The sequence below is a fragment of the Rhinopithecus roxellana genome, chromosome 6 (genome assembly GCF_007565055.1).
Source record: "Rhinopithecus roxellana isolate Shanxi Qingling chromosome 6, ASM756505v1, whole genome shotgun sequence".
In the NCBI taxonomy this organism is placed as follows: domain Eukaryota; kingdom Metazoa; phylum Chordata; class Mammalia; order Primates; family Cercopithecidae; genus Rhinopithecus; species Rhinopithecus roxellana.
This window is the reverse complement of record NC_044554.1, coordinates 673,111-694,721: the sequence shown is the minus strand read 5'-3', so window position 1 is coordinate 694,721 and position 21,611 is coordinate 673,111. Positions and strand designations below refer to the sequence as shown.

At 42.2% G+C, this 21,611-nt stretch overlaps 1 protein-coding gene across 1 annotated transcript in view; it reads right to left on the bottom strand.

Annotated features, from left to right (window-relative positions):
* LOC104679414 (zinc finger protein 273) overlaps positions 1-18,609 on the bottom strand; it is a 34,548-nt gene extending 15,939 nt beyond the window's left edge. Inside the window, exons 1-3 of the mRNA XM_010384975.2 lie at positions 18,443-18,609; positions 1,245-1,371; positions 645-740 (exon numbers count right to left, since the gene is read on the bottom strand). Of these exons, the coding sequence (XP_010383277.2) occupies positions 645-740; positions 1,245-1,371; positions 18,443-18,445 (226 nt within the window). The 5' untranslated portion in view covers positions 18,446-18,609. The remainder of the gene's footprint in view (positions 1-644; positions 741-1,244; positions 1,372-18,442) is intronic.
* Positions 18,610-21,611: the final 3,002 nt, after the last annotated feature.

The window sequence follows — 21,611 nt, the reverse complement described above, 5'->3', positions numbered from 1 at the left end:
AAAATAGTTTAACATAGTTTCTCAAAATTATGCAGATATCTGTGTGTCCCCAAAAACAATGGAAAAGCATTAAGATTGTGCAGTCTCCTATATGCCATGAAGAGGACTTGAGCTTTCACCATAAACTTGAAGGAAAAATCACTGAAGGGAAAGTAGAATCCTTAGAGAATTTAAAAGCACAGACAGAATATGCTCCTATGCAAGAGCAAAAGAAAAAAAACCCAGCTCCCCAGAAACAACTTCTTTTGAACACAGCTTCCCAAATCACATTTTTTTTTTTTTTTGAGACGGAGTCTCACTCTGTTGCCAGGCTGGAGTGCAGTGGCATGATCTTGGCTCACTGCAACCTCCGCCTCCCTGGTTCAAGTGATTTTCCTGCCTCAGCCTTTCAAGTAGCTGCAACTACAGGTACACGCCACCACGCCCAACTAATTTTTGCATTTTTAGTAGAGACAGGGTTTCACCATGTTGGTCAGAATGCTCTCAATCTCTTGACCTCGTTATCCCCCGCCTCCCAAAATGCTGGGATTACAGAAATGAGCCACCGCGCCTGGCCCAAATCACATTTTAAGAACTGGCTTTCTCCTTGACCTTTAGACCTGTTATCTGTGTCATCTGTTATATTCACTGTCACTCTCACCTACCTGGGGGTTTGACTACCATCGCATGTCTCTTCATATTGCAGGGCTCTTTTCCTTGCTCCAGACAAATGATCAGGTCTGGCTTGGAGACAGCAATACCTGTTTTGTTAAAAATGAGTAACATGAATCTTGCTCATATTCTCCCATTATCAACCTAGTAATGTGCTCAGTAAAGAGGATGTAATTATTTTAGTAAATTAATCCCAAAATATCTAATAACATAAATTTCTAAATATTTAGAAAATACTTTAAATTTGTATGTTCTTAATTTCACTACTCCGTACTACTGCATCATTGGTGGTAGCAATTAGATTTTAAGGTGTAGGCAATTTTTATGCCACTAAATTTTTGGAATTATCATTAATCTAGAGTGAAGGATACAGAGTAGCTCAGGAATGAGGAAAGTTCAGGTCAAGATGAAACATCTTAAAGAGATTCGTTTCTAAATGAACAAATCCCCAGGATTTTCTTGAAAACAGGGATCTAAAACTTATTTATGCAACAGGGATCTAAAACTTATTTATGCAAAGCACAAATTTCCAAAAAAATACCTACAGAAAGGAGCAATGAAACCTTTAAATTATGTATTAAAATTATCCTCACCCAGGAAGACCAGGTTTCTGTAGTTATCTAACATCACATTCCTATACAAATTCTGCTGTGAAGTGTCCAGGCATTGCCACTCCTCCAGAGAGAATTCTATGGCCACATCCCTAAATGTCAGTGGTCCCTGAAAAACACACACACACACAAACATATTTACCAACTTGCCCTGGACAGAATTTTTAATTTGACTCAAGGTGGAATGGGAAAGTAGATAACTGGTTTTTACTTATAGGAGTGACTAAAATTATCCAATAAAATAATTTTCAAAACAGAAATATTCTCAAATGTATTCTCCAACTCTGAGAAAAGAGTGGCAGAAGATCCACAACAGCAGTTTATATATGATACTTTTCTAAATAATAAAGTATAGAATTAATGACACAAACACAAACATGTACATTTGTGAGTGCTATATTTACATCATACAGAATGAGCTGTGTATATTTTTCAGATGGAAAGAAATGTTGTGTTACAAGCTAGCTTTAAAATTTTAATGTGTACAATAATAAACTGGAGATCTTGTTATGCAGATTTTCTTTCCAGAGGATCTGGAATAAAGTCTGAGTTTCCAAATTTTTAACAAGCTCACCAGTAATGCCAATGTTTTTGGCCCAAGAAGAATATTTTGTCAAACATCCAGTAAGTGGAAGAGCCTGTGTTTTTCCCAGATTTTCTGGCCTGTAAACAAAGATGAGAGCCTTTATTTTCCAAAGACAAATATATACAAAGGAAACCTAAGAAAGAAGGGCAGCTTCCAGATTAAATGTGATGGTTTACGCACATTAGCTGCATAAAGATACTTAATAAAGAAGAGAAAAACAACTCTATAGTAAGGAAAATAAATCTGTCAGGGAGCTCTTTTATTTTATTATACATAAGTTCTGGGTTACATGTTCTGTTACATAGGTATACCAAATGAATCACTAACGTCAACTGAACTAGGACAAATTTGTATGATGTGCTGAGGCAAACAGAAAAACACAGCATCGCTGCTTCAATATTGCCCCTCGCAAAAGCAAATTATAGTCTGAATGTAACCATACATAAATATCAGTTTTATGCCCTCTTTAAGATACAGATAACTCTTAGGTTGTTATTTTGTGTGTGTGGTTTTTTGTTTTTTTTTTTCTGAGACAGTTTTGCTCCCTTGCCCAGGCTAGAGTGCAATGGTGTAATCTCGGCTCAGTGCAACCTCTGCCTCCCTGATTCAAGCGATTCTCCTGCTTCAGTCTCCCAAGTAGTTGGGATTATAGGAGCCGGCCACTATGACCAGCTGATTTTTTTTTTTTTAGTAGAGATGGAGTTTCACCATGTTGGCCAGCCTGGTCTCGAACTCCTGTCCACCTCAGCCTCCCAAAGTGCATGGGATTACAGGCGTTAGCCACGTACCTGGCTTATGTTGTTATTTTTAATAGTAATTTTAAGTAGTCTTTAACACCATAGAGAGGTTTTTCTCCTAATATTTTTTTTTTTGGAGATACAGTCTCACTCTGTTGCCCAGGCTGGAGTGCAGTGATGCAATCTCTGATAACTACAACCTCTGCCTCTCAGGCCCAAGCGATTCTCCTGCCTCAGTCTCCCTAGCTTGTAGCTGGGACTACAAGCATGCGCCACCACACTCAGCTAATTTGTGTATTTTTAGGATAGATGAGGTTTCACCATGTTGGCCAGGCTGGTCATGAACTCCTGGTGTCAGGTGATTTGCCCACCTCAACCTCCCAAAGTGCTGGGATTACAGGCATGAGCCACCATGTTTGGCCATCTCTGAGTAATTTTTTTTTAGAACTTTTTGGGTAATAAATGTTATCCTGTTTAAATAAGCATTTTGTTAATTCTGTTTTGCATAGAGCTAATGGAGAACACAAATGGAACCCCAACATTACATGTTCTCCGTATTTTACAAATGACCCCAGCTTGTTGGGAACAGGCCCCCCAAAATCTGGCCATAAACTGGCCATAAACAAAATCTCTGCAGCACTGTGACATGTTCATGATGGCCATGACGCCCATGCTGGAAGGTTGTGGGTTTACCGGAATGAACATCTGGCCCACCCAGGGCGGAAAACCGCTCAAAGGAGTTCTTAAACCACAAACAGTGGCATGAGTGATCTGTGCCTTAAGGATGTGCTCCTGCTGCAGATAACTAGCCCAACCCATCCCTTTATTTCCCATAAGGAATACTTTTAGTTAATCTATAATCTATAGAAACAATGCTTATCACTGGCTTGCTGTCAATAAATACATAGGTAAATCTCTGTTTGAGGCTCTAAGCTGTGAAGGCTGTGAGACCCCTGATTTTCCACTCCACACCTCTATATTTCTGTGTGTGTGTCTTCAATTCCTCTAGCGCCGCTGGGTTAGGGTCTCCCCAACCAAGATGGTCTCGGCACCAGCTTTTCCCCAACAGGAATTTTGAGTATCTACACCCACAAAGGAAACATTTTTAATGTTGCACATCACAAATTCATGGTGAGAATTCTGCATGGAATATAAGAAGCCATGATGTAGAGAAAGTACAGTAGGCTCTGGTATATAGGAAAGGAGTATTTTTCAGAGACCCTTGACTTATCATAAGAACTTTTTAAAGTAGTTAAAGTAAACTTATTAGGGAAGAAAACTGCAATTAGAGAAGCAAAGGTTCACAAGTACTAAACGCATGGCATTCCAGGAAGAAGAGTGGGCATGATCTGAGACATGTTTAGCTAAGAAAAAAAAAAGACCATTTTTTCCTCTTTTCTCCTCCTTCTCTGGGATTCCTTGTCAGATGAGATTCTCTGGACAAATTACACCTGCATCTTGAGAATATGCCTTTAAAGTGTCAGCACCACCTGTTTACCTGCTAGCACCACACCCACAGGCAGATGACAAGAAAAAGTCCAAAACAGATAAAGTCCACCCATTTCTGTTCTTTATAACAGCAAAGATTCAGGAACAATGAGCTGCTCCACAGAGATAAAAATAAAGTTTCTCTTTCTCTGTCCTCAGGTGCCCTCCCTTGCCACAGACACCAGCAATTTCTGCTACAGTAATGGCAATATGGGCTGCACTGTTCTGTTCCTACCAAATTCAAACAGAACTGGCCCTGTGACCACCCTTTAGTACAAAGGCAGAAATTAATTCTTATGAATGTATTTTGAACCCCTCATAGCTGATTCTGTTCTCACTCTAGAATCACCTGAGGCACTCATTAGGTTGGTGTGAAAGTAATTGTCGTTGCTGCCAATTTCTTTTTAATGGCAAGGAAAAAGAAATAAAAATAATAAGTAATAATAATAGTTGTTTTTTTGTTTTGTTTTGTTTTTTAACAGCAGAAACAGACCAGGTGCGATGGTTCATGCCTATAATCCCAGCACTTTGGGAGGCCAAGGCGAGTGGATCACCTGAGGTCAGGAGTTCAAGACGAGCCTGACCAACATGGCCAAACCCCATCTCTACTTAAAAAAAAAAAGAAAAAAATTACCAGGATGTGGTGGTGCATGCCTATAATCCCAGCTACTGGGTAGGCTGAGGCAGAAGAATCACTTGAACTCAGGAGGCGGAGGTTGAAGTGAGACAAGATCGAGCCATTGCACTCCAGCCTGGGCGACAGCAAAAATCTCTCAAAAACAAAAAAAGGCGAAAACGACAATTACTTTTGCACCAATCTAATAATTAAAACAACATGGATGCTTCCACCAAGGACATTAAACAGAACTTGCGGAAAGGGCACAAGTAAAAAGATTTCTGCAAACTGGCCATGTAATCCTCATTAGAAGCCTGAGCTGATAATCACTTAGCTAAGCATTGCCTCTCAGACTTTAACGAGCTTATAAATCACTTGGTGATTTTGGCCCCACTCTATGTAATGTGATTCTGCAGGTTTGGAAAGGGTCCATGAATGGGTATTTTAAACAAGTCCTTGTCAATGCTGATGTTGCTCCCCTTAGGCTCATTATTAGCACTAGTTAGAGGAAGCAGGCACAGCAAAGCGTAGCTTATACTCAGCACTCTTGTCACAACACAAATGAAGACAATCCATCTCCACCCTAAAGTATCTTCTTTGCTGTCTCTTTAAAGTTTACAGATGAAAAAGAAGGCAGCAATGTCTGAATAAGTCTGCCTTTGGAAAACAGCACATACACATGTACACTGCAATGTTTATTAAGCAGACACTGCGTTCACTGTGTTCTCACTCTCAAGAGTTCTCACACAGCGCTTCACTGGGAATAACACATTATGTGATTGAATCCTCATAACACCCTGGGAGCTAGTACTAAACGTTCAGTAACTCCCAGGATTTAGATGAAGGACCCAGTATTTTTATTTCTTCTTCTGTTTCTCTGTCATTGAGTTTTTAAAAAATGTACAGAATAGTGGCTCAAGCCTGTAATCCCAGCACTTTGGGAGGCCGAGACGGGCGGATCATGAGGTCAGGAGATCGAGACCATCCTGGCTAATATGGTGAAACCCTGTCTCTACTACAAAATACAATAAACTAGCCGGGCGAGGTGGCAGGTGCCTGTAGTCCCAGCTACCTGGCAGGCTGAGGCAGGAGAATGGCGTAAACCCGGGAGGCGGAGCTTGCAGTGAGCTGAGATCCGGCCACTGCACTCCAGCCTGGGCGACAGAGTGAGACTCCGTCTCAAAAAAAAAAAAAAAAAAATGTACAGAATAAAAACAAAATACAGACAGATGAGAGAGACACAGAAAGGAAAATTTCAATGTAGTTTAAAGGAATTTTTATTGTGTTTATATTTAGTTTTCTGTGATTTGTGAAACAACCACTGCATCTGCAGGAATAGAAAGTAAGTTGCTGGCCGGGTGCGGTGGCTCAGGCCTGTAATCCCAGCACTTTGGGAGGTCAAGGTAGGTGGGTGGAACACCTGAGGTCAGGAGTTCGAGACCAGCCTGGCCAACAGGGCGAAACCTCATCTCTACTAAAAATACAAATATTAGCTGGGCATGGTGGTGTACACCTGTAGTCCCAGCTACTCAGGAGGCTAAAACAAGAGAATCGAATGAACCCACGAGGCGGAGGTTGCAGTGAGCCAAGATCGCACCACTGCACTCCAGCCTGGGTGACACAGAGAGCGAGACTGTCTCAAAAAAAAAAAAAAAAAAAAAAAAAAAACTGAAATGAACCCTGAGTCAAAAAGAAAAACAAAGGATTTAGCTGTTCATATGATTTACATACATTTCAAAAAAGCAGAAAAATATCTACATATAATCTAAATGCTTTAAGAAAACAGAGAAGAGCAAAATATTCTCCTTATTTTCAGGAAACAGAGTAATAAAGTCTCTTATTTCTAATTTATATTTTCTCCTACAACAGCCAGGCCTCTGGACATACTGTTGAACTCTTGGACATCTGAACTCAGTAGATAACTGGCTTCTGGCATCTAAGCAGTAACCTTGGGCACACTGTGTGCACTTTAAAGAATGTTTATGGGGGCAGGGGAAAAACAGAAGAAAAGAGGTGTTATTCATGAGTGCATACGAATAAAGCAAGTTCTTGGAAACCTACGAAGAGACTTCGATTCTAGCACAGTAACAGTGGGAGACAACAACACCCCACAGACACTATTAGACAGATTATTGAGGCAGGAAATTAACAAAGATATTAGGACCTAAACTCAATACTTGGTCAAATAATCCTAATAGAAATTACTCTCCATCTTAAAACAACATAAATGGCCCGGCATGGTGACTCACGCCTGTAATCCCAATACTTTGGGAGGCCGAGGCAGGCAAACCACCTCAGATCTGTTCAAGACCAGCCTGGCCAACATGGTGAAACCATGCCGACTCTACTAAAATTACGAAAATTAGCTGAGTATGGTGGCGGGCACCTGTGATCCCAGCTACTAGGTAGGCTGAGACACAAAAATCACTTGAACCTGGAAGGCGGAGTTTACAGTGAGCCATACAATTACATGGAACTTAACTCGCTCTTGAATGATATTTGGGTAGATAATGGAATTGAGACAGGAATAAAGAAGTTTTTTGAAACAAATGAGAGCAAAAATACAACACACCAGTATCCCTGGAACACAGCTGAGGCAGTGTTAAGAGGGAAATTTATGCCATTAAATGCTCACATCGAAAAGTTAGAAAGATCTAGATTTAACAACCTAATATCACAAATAAAAGAATGAGAGAAGCAAGAGCAAATCAACCCCTAAACTAGCGGAAGACAAGAAAAAAACTAAAATCAGATGTGAACGGAAGGAGATCTATACATAAAAAAATTACAAAATAACAAGAAATTCAGAAGTTAAATCTTTGAAAAAAATAATAAACTAATAGCTAGATTAATGAAGAAGATTCAAATAAATACAATTGGAAATGACAAAATGAACATTACCACTGAATGTACAAAAATACAAATAACTTGGCCAGGCACAGTGGCTCACGCCTGTAATCCCAGCACTTTGGGAGGCCAAGGACGGTAGATCACCTGAGGTCGGGAGTTTGAGACCAGCCTGGCTTGGCCAACATGATAAACCCCATCTCTGCTAAAAATACAAATATTAGCTGGGTGTGGTGACGCACGTCTGTAATCCTAGCTACTCGGGAGGCTGAGGCAGGAGAATCGCTTAAACCTGGGAGGCGGAGGTTGCAGCGAGTCGAGATCGTGCCATTGCACTCCAGCCTGGGCAACAGAGCGAGACTCCATATTAAAAAATAAATAAATAAATAAATAAATAAATAAATAAATAAATAAATAACTTGAAATCTACTATGAACACAAACTAGAAAATCTAGAAAAAAATGAAAATTTATGGAAAAATACATCCTCCCAAGACTGAACAAAAAAGGAATCAAATCCCTGAACAGACCAATAACAAGCTCCAAAATTTAATTAGTAATAAACAGCCTACCAACCAAAAAAAAAAAAAGTCTCGCACCAGACAGATTCACTGCTGACTTCTACCAGATGTTCGCAAAAGAGCCGGTACCATTCCTACAAAAACTATTCCAAAAAAATTGAGAAGAAACTCCTCCCCAACTCATGATATAAGAACAACATTATTCGGAAACCAAAACCTGGTAGAGATATAATAAAAAATAGAAAATTTCATTTAGCCCAATATCCTTGATGAATATTGATGAAAAATTCAACAAATACTGGCAAACCAAATCCAGTAGTACATCAAAAAGCTAGTTCGGCCAGGCGCGGTGGCCTGTAATCCCAGCACTTTGGGAGGCTGAGGCGGGTGGATCACCTCAGGTCGGGAGTTTGAGACCAGCCTGACCAACATGGAGAAACCCTGTCTCCACTAAAAATACAAAATTAGCCGGGCATGGTGGCGCATGCCTGTAATCCCAGCTATTTGGGAGGCTGGGGCAGGAGAATCACTTGAACCCAGGAGCAAAGGCTGCAGTGAGCTGAGATCATGCCATTGCAACAAGAGTGAAACTCCATCTCAAAAAAAAAAAGCTAGTTCACTATAATCAAGTAGGCTTTGTCTTTAAAATGCAAAGTTGGGCCGGGCGCGGTGGCTCAAGCCTGTAATCCCAGCACTTTGGGAGGCCGAGACGGGCGGATCACGAGGTCAGGAGATCGAGACCATCCTGGCTAACACGGTGAAACCCCCGTCTCTACTAAAAATACAAAAACTAGCCGGGCGAGGTGGCGGGCGCCTGTAGTCCCAGCTACTCGGGAGGCTGAGGCAGGAGAATGGCGTAAACCCAGGAGGCGGAGCTTGCAGTGAGCTGAGATCCGGCCACTGCACTCCAGTCCGGGCGACAGAGCGAGACTCCGCCTCAAAAAAAAAAAAAAAAAAAAAAGCAAAGTTGGTTCAACAAACACAAATCAATAAATGTTATTTATCACATAAACAAAACTAAAGACAAAACCCACAAGATTATCTCAATAGATGCAGAAAAACCCACAAGATTATCTCAATAGATGCAGAAAAAGCTTCTGATAAAATTTAACTTACTTAATATAAAAAACCTTCAACAAACTAGGCATTGAAGGTACATACTTTAGCCTAGCATACTTTAACCTAGCAGTGGCTCACTCACACCTGTAATCCAGCACTTTGGGAGGTCGAGGCGGGCAGATCATGAGGTCAGGAGATCGAGACCACCATGGCTAACACAGTGAAACCCCCTCTCTACTAAAAACACAAAACAAAGTTAGCCGGGCATAGTGGTGGATGCCTGTAGTCCCAGCTACTAGGGAGGCTGAAGCAGTAGAATGGCGTGAACCCAGGAGGCGGAGCTTGCAGTGAGCTGAGATCACGCCACTGCACTCCAGCCTGGGCAACTGAGCAAGACTCCATCCAGCGGGGCGGGGGAGAAGGTACATACTTCAAAGTAATGAGTTGTCTATGACAAACCCACAGTCAACATATTGAATGGACACAAGCTGGAGGAATTCCTCCTTGAAAACTGCCAAAATACAAGGATGCCTTCTCTCACCACTCCGATTTAACACAGAATTCTAAGTCCTGGCCAGAGCAGTCAGGCAATTGAAAAAAAAAAAAAAAAAAAAGGCATCCAAGGCATCCAAACAGGAAGAGAGAAAGTCAAACTATCCCTGTTTCTAGATGACATGATTCTATACCTAGAAAACTCTGTATTCTCTACAGAAAAGCACTTTAAAATGACAACTTCAGCAAAGTTTCAGGATACAAAATAAATGTACAAAAATCAGTAGCATCTCTGGTACATCAAAAACATCCAGGCCAAAAGCCAAATCAAAAACAATTCCATTCACAATTTCCACAAAAAATAAAATAAAAAATCTAGGGATACAGCTAACCAGGGCAAGAATTACAAGACACTGCTTAAAGAAGTCAGAGATGACACAAATGGAAAATCACTGAATGCTGACAGACAGAAAAGACTGGTATCATTGAAATGGCCATACTGCCCAAAGAAATTTACAGATTTAAGGCTGGGCATGGTGGCTCACGCCTGTAATCCCAGGAGTTTGAAACCAATCTGGCCAACATGTCGAAACCCCATCTCTACTAAAAATACAAAAATTAGCTGGGTGTGGTGGTGCATGCCTGTAATCCCAGCTACTTAGGAGGCTGAGGCTGAAGAATTGTTTGAACCTAGGAGGCGGAGGTTGCAGTGAGTCGAGACTGAGCCATTGTACTCCAGCCTGGGCGACAAGAGCAAAACTTCATCTCAAAAAATAAATGAATAAATAAATAAAAATTTACAGATTTAATGCTATTTTATCAAATTACCAAAAAGATTCTTAACAGAAAAAAAACTATTTTAAAATTCATATGAAACAAAAACAAACAAAACAAACAAACAAACAAAACTCGAATAGCCAGGGCAATCTTAAGCAAAAAGAACAAAGCTGGAGTCATTACATTACCCAACTTCAAACTATAGTACCAGGCTGCGTTACCAAAGCAGCATGGTACTGGTACCAAAAAAACAAACAAACAAACAAACAAACCAGGCTCATAGACCAATGCAACAGGATAGAGAGCCCAGAAATAATGCCACACACCTATAACCACCTGATCTTCTACAAAGCTGACAAGAGGAATGTGGGAAGAATTCCCTATTTAGTGGTGCTGGCATAACTAGCTAGCACTATGTATAAGATTGAAACTGGACCCCTTCCTTACACTACATACAAAAGTCAACTCAAGATAAATTAAAGACTTAAATTTGAAACTTAAAATTAAACAAAAGCCCTGGAATATAACCTAGGAAAGACCATTCTAGACATAGGAACTGGCAAATATTTCATTATGAAGATACCAAAAGCAATTGCAACAAAAGCAAAAATGGACAAATGAGACCTAATTAAACTAAAGGGCTTCTTCACAAAGGAAACTATCAACAAAGTAAAAACACAACCTACAGAATAATAGAAAATATTTGCAAACTATGCTTCTGCCAAATGTCTAATATCCAAAATTGATAAAGAACTTAAGCAGGTTTACAAAAAAAAAAAAAAAAAAACTAAGTAGGAAAAAAGCATGAAGAGATGTTCTTCAAGAGAAGAAAACACATGTGGCTAACAAGCATATTAAAAAATGCTCATTATTAATCATTAGAGAAATGTAAAGAAAAACCACAGTGAGATACAATCTCACACCAGTCAGAATGGCTATCACTAAAAAGTCAAAAAAAAAAAAAAAAAAACACACACACACAGATGCTTGTAAGGCTGCAAAAAGAAAAAAAAAAGAATACTTATACACTGTTAGTGGGAGTATAAATTAGTTCAACCACTGTGAAAGCAGTGTGATGATTTCTCAAAGAACTAAAATCAAAATTACCATTTGATTCAGCAACCTGGATACCCAAAAAATATCCTATATACCCCCTAAAATACAAATTATTCTATTTTAAAGACATATGCACATGCATGTTCCTTGCAGCACTATTCACAATAGTACTTGTGAGCAAAGACATGGAAGCAACCTAAATGTCTATCAATAGTAGACCGGATAAAGAAAACATTATGGCTCACACAGTGGCTCACACCTATAATCCTGGCACTTTGGGAGGCCAAGGTGGGCAGATCACTTAAGGTCAGGAGTTCAAGACCAGCCTGGCCAACAGGTTGAAACCCTATCTCTACTAAAAAATACGAAAAAAATTAGCCAGGCATGGTGGTGCATGCCTGTAATCCCAGCTGCTTGGGAGGCTGAGGCAGGAGAGTCGCTTGAACCTGGATGGTGGAGGCTGCAGTGAGCCAATATCGCACTGCTGCACTCCAGTGTGGGTGACAGAGGGAGACTGTGAAAGAGAAAAAAAGAAGAAAACATATTGTTGGGTACAGTGGCTCACGCCTATAATCCCAGCACACTGGGAGGCCGAGGCAGTTGGATTGCCTAAGCTCAGCAGTTTGAAACTAGCCCGGGACAATGTGGCAAAACCCCGTACCTGCAAAAAATACAAAAAGAAAAACTAGCTAGGTGTGGTGGCATATGCCTGTAGTCCCAGCTACTTTGGGGGCTGAAGTAGGAGAATTGCTTAAGCCCAGGATATTGAGGCTGCAGTCAGCCAAGATCACACCACTGTACTCCAGCCTGGGCAATAGAATATCCTGTCTCCAAAATAAAACAAAAGATTTAATAAAAACAAAATACGATATATAAACATCATGAAATACTATGTGGCCCTAAAAAAATAATAAGGTTATGTCCTCTGCAGCAACATGGTTTGAGCTGGAGACCATCACCTTTAGCAAGCTAATGCAGAAATGGAAAACCAAATACATGTTCTCATTTATAAGTAAGTGCTAAATAATAAGAACACATGGCATCTTGGGAGGCAGAGTCCAGCAGATCAGTTGAGGTCAGGAGTTTGAGACCAGCTTGGTTAACATGGTGAAACCCTGTCACTATTTTTAAAAATAAATAAATTAGCCAAGCATGGTGGCAGGTGCCTGTAATTTCAGCTACTAGGGAGGCTGAGGCAGGAGAATCACTTGAACCTGGCAGGCAGAGGTTGCAGTAAGATCATGCCACTGAACTGTAGCCTGAGTAAGAGAGCAAGACTCCATCTAAAAACATACAAACAGACAAACAAAAACACATGGACACAAAGCAGGGAACAACAAACACAGAGGCCAAGTTGAGTGTGGGGGGTGAGAGAACAAAGAGGATCAGAAAAAGTACCTGTTTGGTGCTATGCTTACTAACTCAGTGACAAAATAATCTGCACACCAAAGCCTCACGACACAATTTTACCTATATAACAAATCTGCACGTGTACCACGAACCAAATATAAAAGTTAAAAGGAAAAAAAATCCATGAGTGGAGAATAGTACAATGTAGGTGGAAGGATTTGTTTGTGCTATCAGACAAATAGCCCGGGGGGCTGTACTCTGATTTGTGTCCATGCAGGCAGACGAGATGATGAACAGGTGGTGCAGAACTGTTGGTTGGTGGAGAAAGCAGGTTGCTACTGCAGATTCAGTGTACGGGGGTGGGGATATGCCCAGAGACATGTAGACACTTTTGTGGATTTTTGGCAAAAAATACCAGGATCAAAAATGGTGAAATTCCTGAGGGCGGTGCCTAGTCCTGGGAGGGGTGTGGACACATCAATGTCTAGTGGGTATGTTTGAGAGTGGATGGGAATCCTGTGGTGGCAGCTGTGGAAAAAAGGGGTCCGTTATCACAGCTCATTTCCTCTAAGTTTTCAGTTCTTGCTTACCTTGGGAGGAGACCTGGAATCACAGGACAATGGGCAGTGTGACAGCCTGTGTACAGGAGAGCAGAGTCTCCCATTCCCACATACCCAGAGTTCCATTCCAGGCCAGGATTCTGTGATATCTCTCCTCTGGTACCAAATATCTAAAGTTTGTTGAATACCAAGCAATTCTCTAACATCAACTAATTGTCTAATATCTGAATTCTGACACCACCCAGGGTCAGCACAGACCCTGATTCAGGGCTCAGTCCCACAACACTATCCTCACTGCAGATGCCAGTCACAAATTCCATAGGCCCATCTATACACTGGGGTTACCGTTTAAAAATCTGGGATTCCCATAACCTCCCTCAAGTTCAATAATTTGATAGAGCTACTCACAGAACTCAGCAAACACTGTAGTTATGCTCACCAGTTTATTATAAAAGACACAACACAGGAAAACTCAAATGGAAGAAACAGGACCAAGAAAAGAGGTGGGGAAAGATGAAGCACATAGATAATCCTGGTAAATAGCTGTGATTAATAAAATTATCCATCCTTTTTGTTCTCCAGGAACAGTTTATGGAAAGAAACACCCTTCCCATTATGATTTAGATGGTGCTCTCTTTTCTTACTTATCACATAACCAAACACAGACTCCACATTTTCTTTTCTCATTAAAAAACAAACAACAACAACAACAGAAAAAAAACAGCTGAATTGGTCTCAGTGGCTAAGAAAAAATACTTCTTAATCAAACTTTTCTTAAGTTTATCTTCTTCCCACAGGTTCAGAACTTTGAGCTACCCTCAGTCTGAGCCAACATACACCATTTTATGTCCCAGCTAAGAACACACTGACTTCAGAGTAAAACATTCTGATATAAAATCTAATTTTCCCACCCTCTATTTGCCATCTCCTCCCACCTTCTTTCTAATCTTGTCTGCCTAAACTTTGCAATCCGTAAAGATCTTATAGTTGGTACTTTGCCTGTTGCAATACTCCTTTGGAATTCAAATTTTTTTGTACATAAATATAACTTTGTTTTATTTTATAAAGTCTAGAAACTACCTTAAAACAGTAACAACTTCATCTTCAGTAAGACCCTCCCAGTCCCCTTCCATCTTAACCTTAACTGCATCTGCCTGTGTGTCCCCAGCTTTCCTGGGCTCTGTTGCTTCTCTCAGTATAAAGGCTTCTTCCATGGCTGGTGTAAGCAGGCTGGGACATCTGCAGGGGAGGCTCTCCAGAAAAAACCTAACTGGGCCTTTAATAACCTCCTTTTGCAGGCTCCATATTAGCCTTAGCTTGGAGTCACTGGGCTGAAGCTTTAATTTCCATGTCAGAGGTATTCACTTGGTTTTTGAAAGTGTTTTAAAAAATCCAGCAAAATTACTCAAACACAGTGATTATATAAGGGGAAGACATTTTAAGGTGTTTACATTTTATACCTCAACAAGAAAAGCAAAAGTATCCATTCCTTTTAGATGATAAATGTGTTATTTTATAATTTTTATTAAAAATCATGTAGTAAACAGTTAGTCATATGGGAACACTTCTGGGAGGTACCAAGTTTTACCATATAATTCAGCATTAAACTCAGAAATCAAGATAACAGGACATAGGCCAGAGATATTCACTGTCACAAATGTACTCTACATGTACGAACTGATGTTTTCACAAATGTAAGTAACTCACCAATCATCTACTACATATTCTTGTGGAAAAGTATTTATTTTCTTTTTTTTTTTTTTTTGAGACGGAGTCTCGCTCTGTCACCCAGGCCGGAGTGCAGTGGCCGGATCTCAGCTCACTGCAAGCTCCGCCTCCCAGGTTCACGCCATTCTCCTGCCTCAGCCTCCCAAGTAGCTGGGACTACAGGTGCCACCACCTCGCCCGGCTAGTATTTTTTTTTTTTTTTTTTTTTTTTTGTATTTTTAGTAGAGACGTGGTTTCACCGTGTTAGCCAGGATGGTCTCGATCTCCTGACCTCGTGATCCGCCCGTCTCGGCCTCCCAAAGTGCTGGGATTACAGGCTTGAGCCACTGCGCCCGGCCAAAAGTATTTATTTTCTACAGCCAAAATTAAAAAGAGATTCTCCCTATTTTTTTCCTTGGTAGCATTCTAAAAGTCAAGACTTGGAATTCTGTTTGATCTCACCCATAAAAGACACACCTGAGAAAATTCTTAAACTCATTCTGGGAAAGAAAAAGATAAATGATGATTTTTAACAAATGGACTATATAATTAGATATTTCTCTCCCTGAAACCCACTTTTTAAAAAATTTTTACCTTTCAAGTTTTACTAATAAAAGCAATTTACAGTAAAAAACTGAAGTCAAAAAAAGTGAACACATTTTTCAAGATTATAAACCCCCATAGAGTGGCAGTGCTGATCAGAAAACTGATGTGTTTGACTCCTGTCAAGTCACGCCATGATCACTTGACTCTCCCACCCCATCCTGCTAAGTGCTCAATGACCACGCTGTTCAGAGACACTATACCTCAGTTACTGCTCCAGATGCATTTTAGTTTGCAAGTTCTTTTTTTTTTTTTTTTTTTTTTTGAGACGGAGTCTCGCTGTGTCGCCTGGGCTGGAGTGCAGTGGCCAGATCTCAGCTCACTGCAAGCTCCGCTGCCTCCCGGGTTCACGCCATTCTCTCGCCTCAGCCTCCCAAGTAGCTGGGACTACAGGCGCCCGCCACCTCGCCCAGCTAGTTTTTTTTTGTATTTTTTAGTAGAGACGGAGTTTCACCATGTTAGCCAGGATGGTCTCGATCTCCTGACCTTGTGATCCACCCGTCTCGGCCTCCCAAAGTGCTGGGATTACAGGCTTGAGCCACCGCGCCCGGCCGTTTGCAAGTTCTTGCACCACCTCACTGGAGTAAGTTTTTTTAAGTTTTGTTTGTTTGTTTTTTTTTTTTGGTACACTATTTTTTCTTTCACAAATGTTAGAGAATTCAGGGGGAAGAAATTATTTGTTTTCCCCTTAATACCAGCATCTGATTGGCTGACCAGCAATCTGTCTCCAAGAAATGAAAGCTGGGCTGGGTGAAGACAATCTTAATGTCTCAACGGGTTAGCTTTTCAAAAAACACAAAAAGTGTGGCCAGCGCAGGGTGCCTGTAATCTCAGCACCTTGGGACGCCAAGGTGGGCAGACCACTTAAGGCCAGGAGTTCAAGGCCAGTACGGCCAACATGGTGAAACCTTGTCTCTACAAAAAACACAAAAATTAGCCAGGTGTGTCAGCGTGCACTTGTAATCCCAGCTACTTGGCAGGCTGAAACTAGAGAATCGCTTGAACCTGGGAGGCAGAGGTTGCAGTGAGCCACGATCGTCCCACTGCACTCCAGCCTGGGTGACAGCGTGAGCCAGTCTCAAAAAAAAAAAAAAGTGCACCAGGAGATGCCTGTCAGCCCCATGACATCCATCTGCTCTTTGGAAAAGCTACACTCCATACATGAGACTGTCCTATGGGAGAAAATGACCCAGGAGCTGATATTCACTAAACATTCTAGCAGACATAGCAATTGTGGGTATCTTGGTTTATCCCCAGACAGTACTAAAAGTCAAAACCAGGAAAACACTGAGGAGCGGCTGAGGAAACATCACTCCATAAAGTTTCCAAAGGGAAACCTTGACCCAAAAACATTTTGATAAGATCTCTGTGCCTAGGGAAGATTTTTTTAAAAAGAGGCGCAGACATTTTTTACAACACAGTGTCAGGGGATGATTCTTTGCTTTCTTCTCCTGGGAAATATTTTCAAACAGACAAAAATTTTTCTAAAGTGCTATCCGATGCTTTGTCAAAAAATGATTAATTAAAATACAGTATCTAAAATGTACACTAAAACAATGTGAAGTAGGATGAGGAAGTTGGCATTTCGGAATGTCAGAACTGGAAATTTGGTATTTTACTGCAAGTCAGAGTTAAGCTGGAGGAATTGGGGGTGGGGAGTAGTCTTGAGATTCTGCTTGGGCCACATGTGAAAAATTCAGGGGAAAATCTGTCCCCTGTGGAGTGTGAACATAATTAAGTAGTAGGCAATCAGACTGAGGTAGCTCCAGTCCCAGGGTCCCCATTTAAAAAAAAAATTTAAGTCAAATTGGCCGGGCGCAGTGGCTCACGCCTGTAATCCTAGCACTGTGGGAGGCAGAGGCCGGTGGATTGCCTGAGCTCAGGAGTTCGAGACCAGCTTGGGCAACACAGTGAAACCCAGTCTCTACTAAAATACAAAACAATTAACTGGGCGTTGCGGCGTGCGCCTGTAATCCCAATTAGTTGGGAGACTTAGGCAGGAGAATTGCATGAACCCGGGAGGCGCTGGTTGCAGTGAGCCCAGATCGCGCCATTGCACTCCAGCCTGAGCCACAGTGTCAGACTCCGTCTCAGAAAGAAATGAAAAAAAAAAAAATCTAACTCAAACTTTTTGTAAATTACAACATGGGGGAAACAAAATTCAGGCTTAACCAACCATAAACTACCAATTAACCTCTGATGACATAACCAGGACATGTTCACCCTGATTTTACAAATTAAGAAACTACATAACGGTACCTAACCAACTACTGGTTTTCTTCATCACACACCTTATAAAAGTCTTTCTTTCAAGCCCCTCCCATGGACCACAAACTACAAACCACAGCTGGGTGCTCTATAATCTGTGAATGACTGTCTTGATTAAATTCTTTAATATTTTCGGGGTGACTTCCATATATTTTAATTTAAAAAAGGAGGGTCTGGGAACCCCACGAACCAAAGCTCTTCCTATTCATGAACCCTGCACCCTGAGTCATCGGGGAGAGATGCGGCGCTGCGGGTGCAGAGCTGCCCAGAAAGGGTTCCAGGCCAGGGCACGGTCACTCCGCAGGTAGGAGACAGGACGCCCGGGGTCCCGGCTGCCAGCCCAGCAGCCATCTTATGACTGAAGGGGACTGAGGGCCGAGCTGCGCCAAGGAGAACTCCCGGCCGCGGATTTTGGAATCGACTGCAGAGCAGCCGGAGTCTCGCCACCGCCACTTCCCAGCAGTTCCAACCAGCCCCTCCCCCTCTCTCGGGATCTGGGATCCGGCACTCTCACCATTTCCAGGCTTCCAGGGAGTCCTGGCGTCTTAGCTGTGGATCTCCCAATACCTGCAGGTAACGGGGCCACAGAGGCTGGACCTCTAGGAGCAGAGGACACAGAGCAATGAAGACGAGAGCCGGAGCTCCGGCTGAGGCGAGAGACAAAGGCCCCGCCAATTCCCGGAAGCCGTCCTGTTCGCTCCAGCTGTGTGCCTGATTGGACGGGTCCCAGTCCAGCGTCTCTGATTGGATGATGTTTAAGGACCCGCCCCCTCAGGCCCTGAATGACAGAAGACGTGCTCAGTTGCTGGGCTGAAAGAAGATAGAATGAAACGTAAGCTGCAGGCTTTTCAGTCAGGGCTTCCTCCCTGAACTGAGCCAGGCCCACCCACCGGGTATTTGCATTTACCCTTGAGTATAAAGTCATACGCATTTGTATTAATAAATAGTATACTGTGTGAAAGGAAAATAAATTTGGGGGCCCCAAAATCACTAAGCTATAGGGAAAAGTCAAGCTGGGAACTGCTTAGGCAAACCTGCCTTCCACTCTATTCAAAGTAACCCCTCTGCTCACTGAAATGACTGCATATCTGATTGCCTCCTTTTCTGAGGCTAATCAGGAACTCAGAAGAATGCAACCATTTGTCTTTTATCTACCTAGGACCTGGAAGCCCCCTCCCCATGTCCAGTTTTCTCTCTCTCTCTCTCTCTCTCTCTCTCTCTCTCTCTCTCTCTCTCTCTCTCTCTCTCTCTCTCTCTCTCTCTCTCGAGTCTCGCTCTGTCTTCCAGGCTGGAGTGCAGTGGCACGATCCGATCTCCGCTCACTGCAACTTCCACCTCCGTGGTTCAAGCGATTCTCCTGCCTCAGCCTCCAGAGTAGCCGGCTAATTTTTGTTTTAGTAAAGTGCTAGGATTACAGGCGTGAGCCACCGCGCCCGACCCAGAGGTACTTTTTTTTGAGACGGAGTTTCACTCACATGATCTGGGGTTTTACCATGTTGGCCAAGCTGGTCTTGAACTCCTGACCTCAGGTGATCCACCCGCCTCGGCTTCCCAAAGTACTGGGATTACAGGCGTGAGCCACCGCGCCTGGCCTCAAAATAAACTTTCGAAATTAACTGAGATCTGTCTCAGATATTTGAGGTTCACAATTATATGGCTATTAACAAATGGAAAAAATATAATAACATTATTCAACAATTTCAGATTTTAGGACCTTCCTAGCTTCTGGTCCTTTAAGCAGGCAGCCTGAAATTTTAAAACGGAGGCAATCCTCTGAAACAAAATGTAAGTAACATGTGAATTTTAAACATTCTAGTAGCCAAACTTAAAAAAAAAAAAGCAGGTGGAATTTATTGTAACAATTTCATCGTTAAATACTCTAGTTCTAGAATTCAAATATTCTATTATTCAAAATATTATTTTAATATGTGAGCAGTATGTAATTTTTCATGTAATATATTATTGTATATAATATAAAAAATATATAATAATATATAATATTATGTATAATATTATACATGACCTCAAGTGATCCACCCGTCTTGGCCTCCCAAAGTAGTGCTAGGATTACAGGCATGAGCCACCGCGCCCGACCCAGAGATACTTTTTTTTGAGACGGAGTTTCACTCGCATGATCTGGGCTCACCACAACCTCCACCTCCAGGTTCAAGCGATTCTCCTACCTCAGCCTCCTGAGTAGTTGAGATTACAAGCATGCGCAACCATGCCCGGCTAATTTTGTGTTTTTAGTAGAGACGGGGTTTCTCCAAGTTGGTCAGGCTGATCTCGAACTCCCAACCTCATGTGATCCGCCCGCCTCGGCCTCCCAAAGTGCTGGGATTACAAGTGCTTTTAAGAGAAAGAGACAGACACGTCATAGGAGGATCCCATGGCAGAGAAAAGAAAGAGGACCGGGCGCGGTGGCTCACGCCTGTAATCCCAGCACTTTGGGAGGCCGAGGCGGGCGGATCACGAGGTCAGGAGATCGAGATCATCCCATCCCGGCTCACACAGTGAAACCCCGTCTCTACTGAAAATACAAAAAACTAGCCGGGCGAGATGGCGGGCGCCTGTAGTCCCAGCTACTCCTGAGGCTGAGGCAGGAGAATGGCGTGAAGCCGGGAAGCGGAGCTTGCAGTGAGCCGAGATCGCGCCACTGCACTCTAGCCTGGGCGATAGAGGGAGACTCCGTCTCAAAAAAAAAAGAAAAAGAAAAAAAAGAAAGGAAGGAAGGAAGGAAAGAAAGAAAGAAAGGTCTGACTTATGGAAGAAAGAATCACCTATCATCTGGAATAGCATAAGACAAGCAAAAGAGGTCACAACATGACTACGTCAATGAGAAGAAAAAGGCATCCTGGCTGAAAGGACTCATTGGCATCATGAAGCTACATTTAGTAAGCTGAGGTGAATGGTCAGCCTCTGGGATACCGACAGTCTACCAAGAAGACTGAACTCATTCTAATAAAATCAGCATGTCTGCACCATTCTGGTGGCATAGGGTTACAGTATCCTTACAGAAACCCCATAAAGACCAGTGGGCACCCTCCTAGAATTGAAGTTATTATGAAAAAGCATATCAGCGCTGGTCACGGTGGCTCATGCCTGTAATCCCAGCACTTTGGGAGGCTGAGGCGGGTAGATCACCTGAGGTCAGGAGTTTGATACTAGCCTGGCCAACATGGTGAAGCCTCATCTCTACTAAAAATACAAAAATTAGCCGGTATGGTGGTGTGCACTTGTAGTCCCAGCAACTCGGGAGGCCAAGGTATGAGAATCGCTTGAACCTGGGAGGCAGAGGCTGCAATGAGCCAAGATGGAGCCATGGCACTCCAGCCTGGGAGACAGAGCGAGACTCTGTCTCCAAAAAAAAAGCATACCAGCTTGGTGCCTTGGCTCATGCCTATAATCCTCATGGCATCGTGGCATGGAAAACTAGAACATGGACACACCACAGGTTCAGAGTGGAACTTTATAGGCAAAAGAAAAGAAAGAGCTCTCTGCGACAGAGAGGGTTCTTGGAGAAGTGGGTTGCCAGTTTCCTGGTGAAATGCAAGGTGCCTGACTTACATAGGGTATGAAATATTGATTGGATTAAGTGCGCCATTTGTATACAGTGCAAAAAACTGGTTAGGTCTAGTTGTGCTATTTGCGTAGGTGCGAAAATCTGGCCACCCCCACCCTAA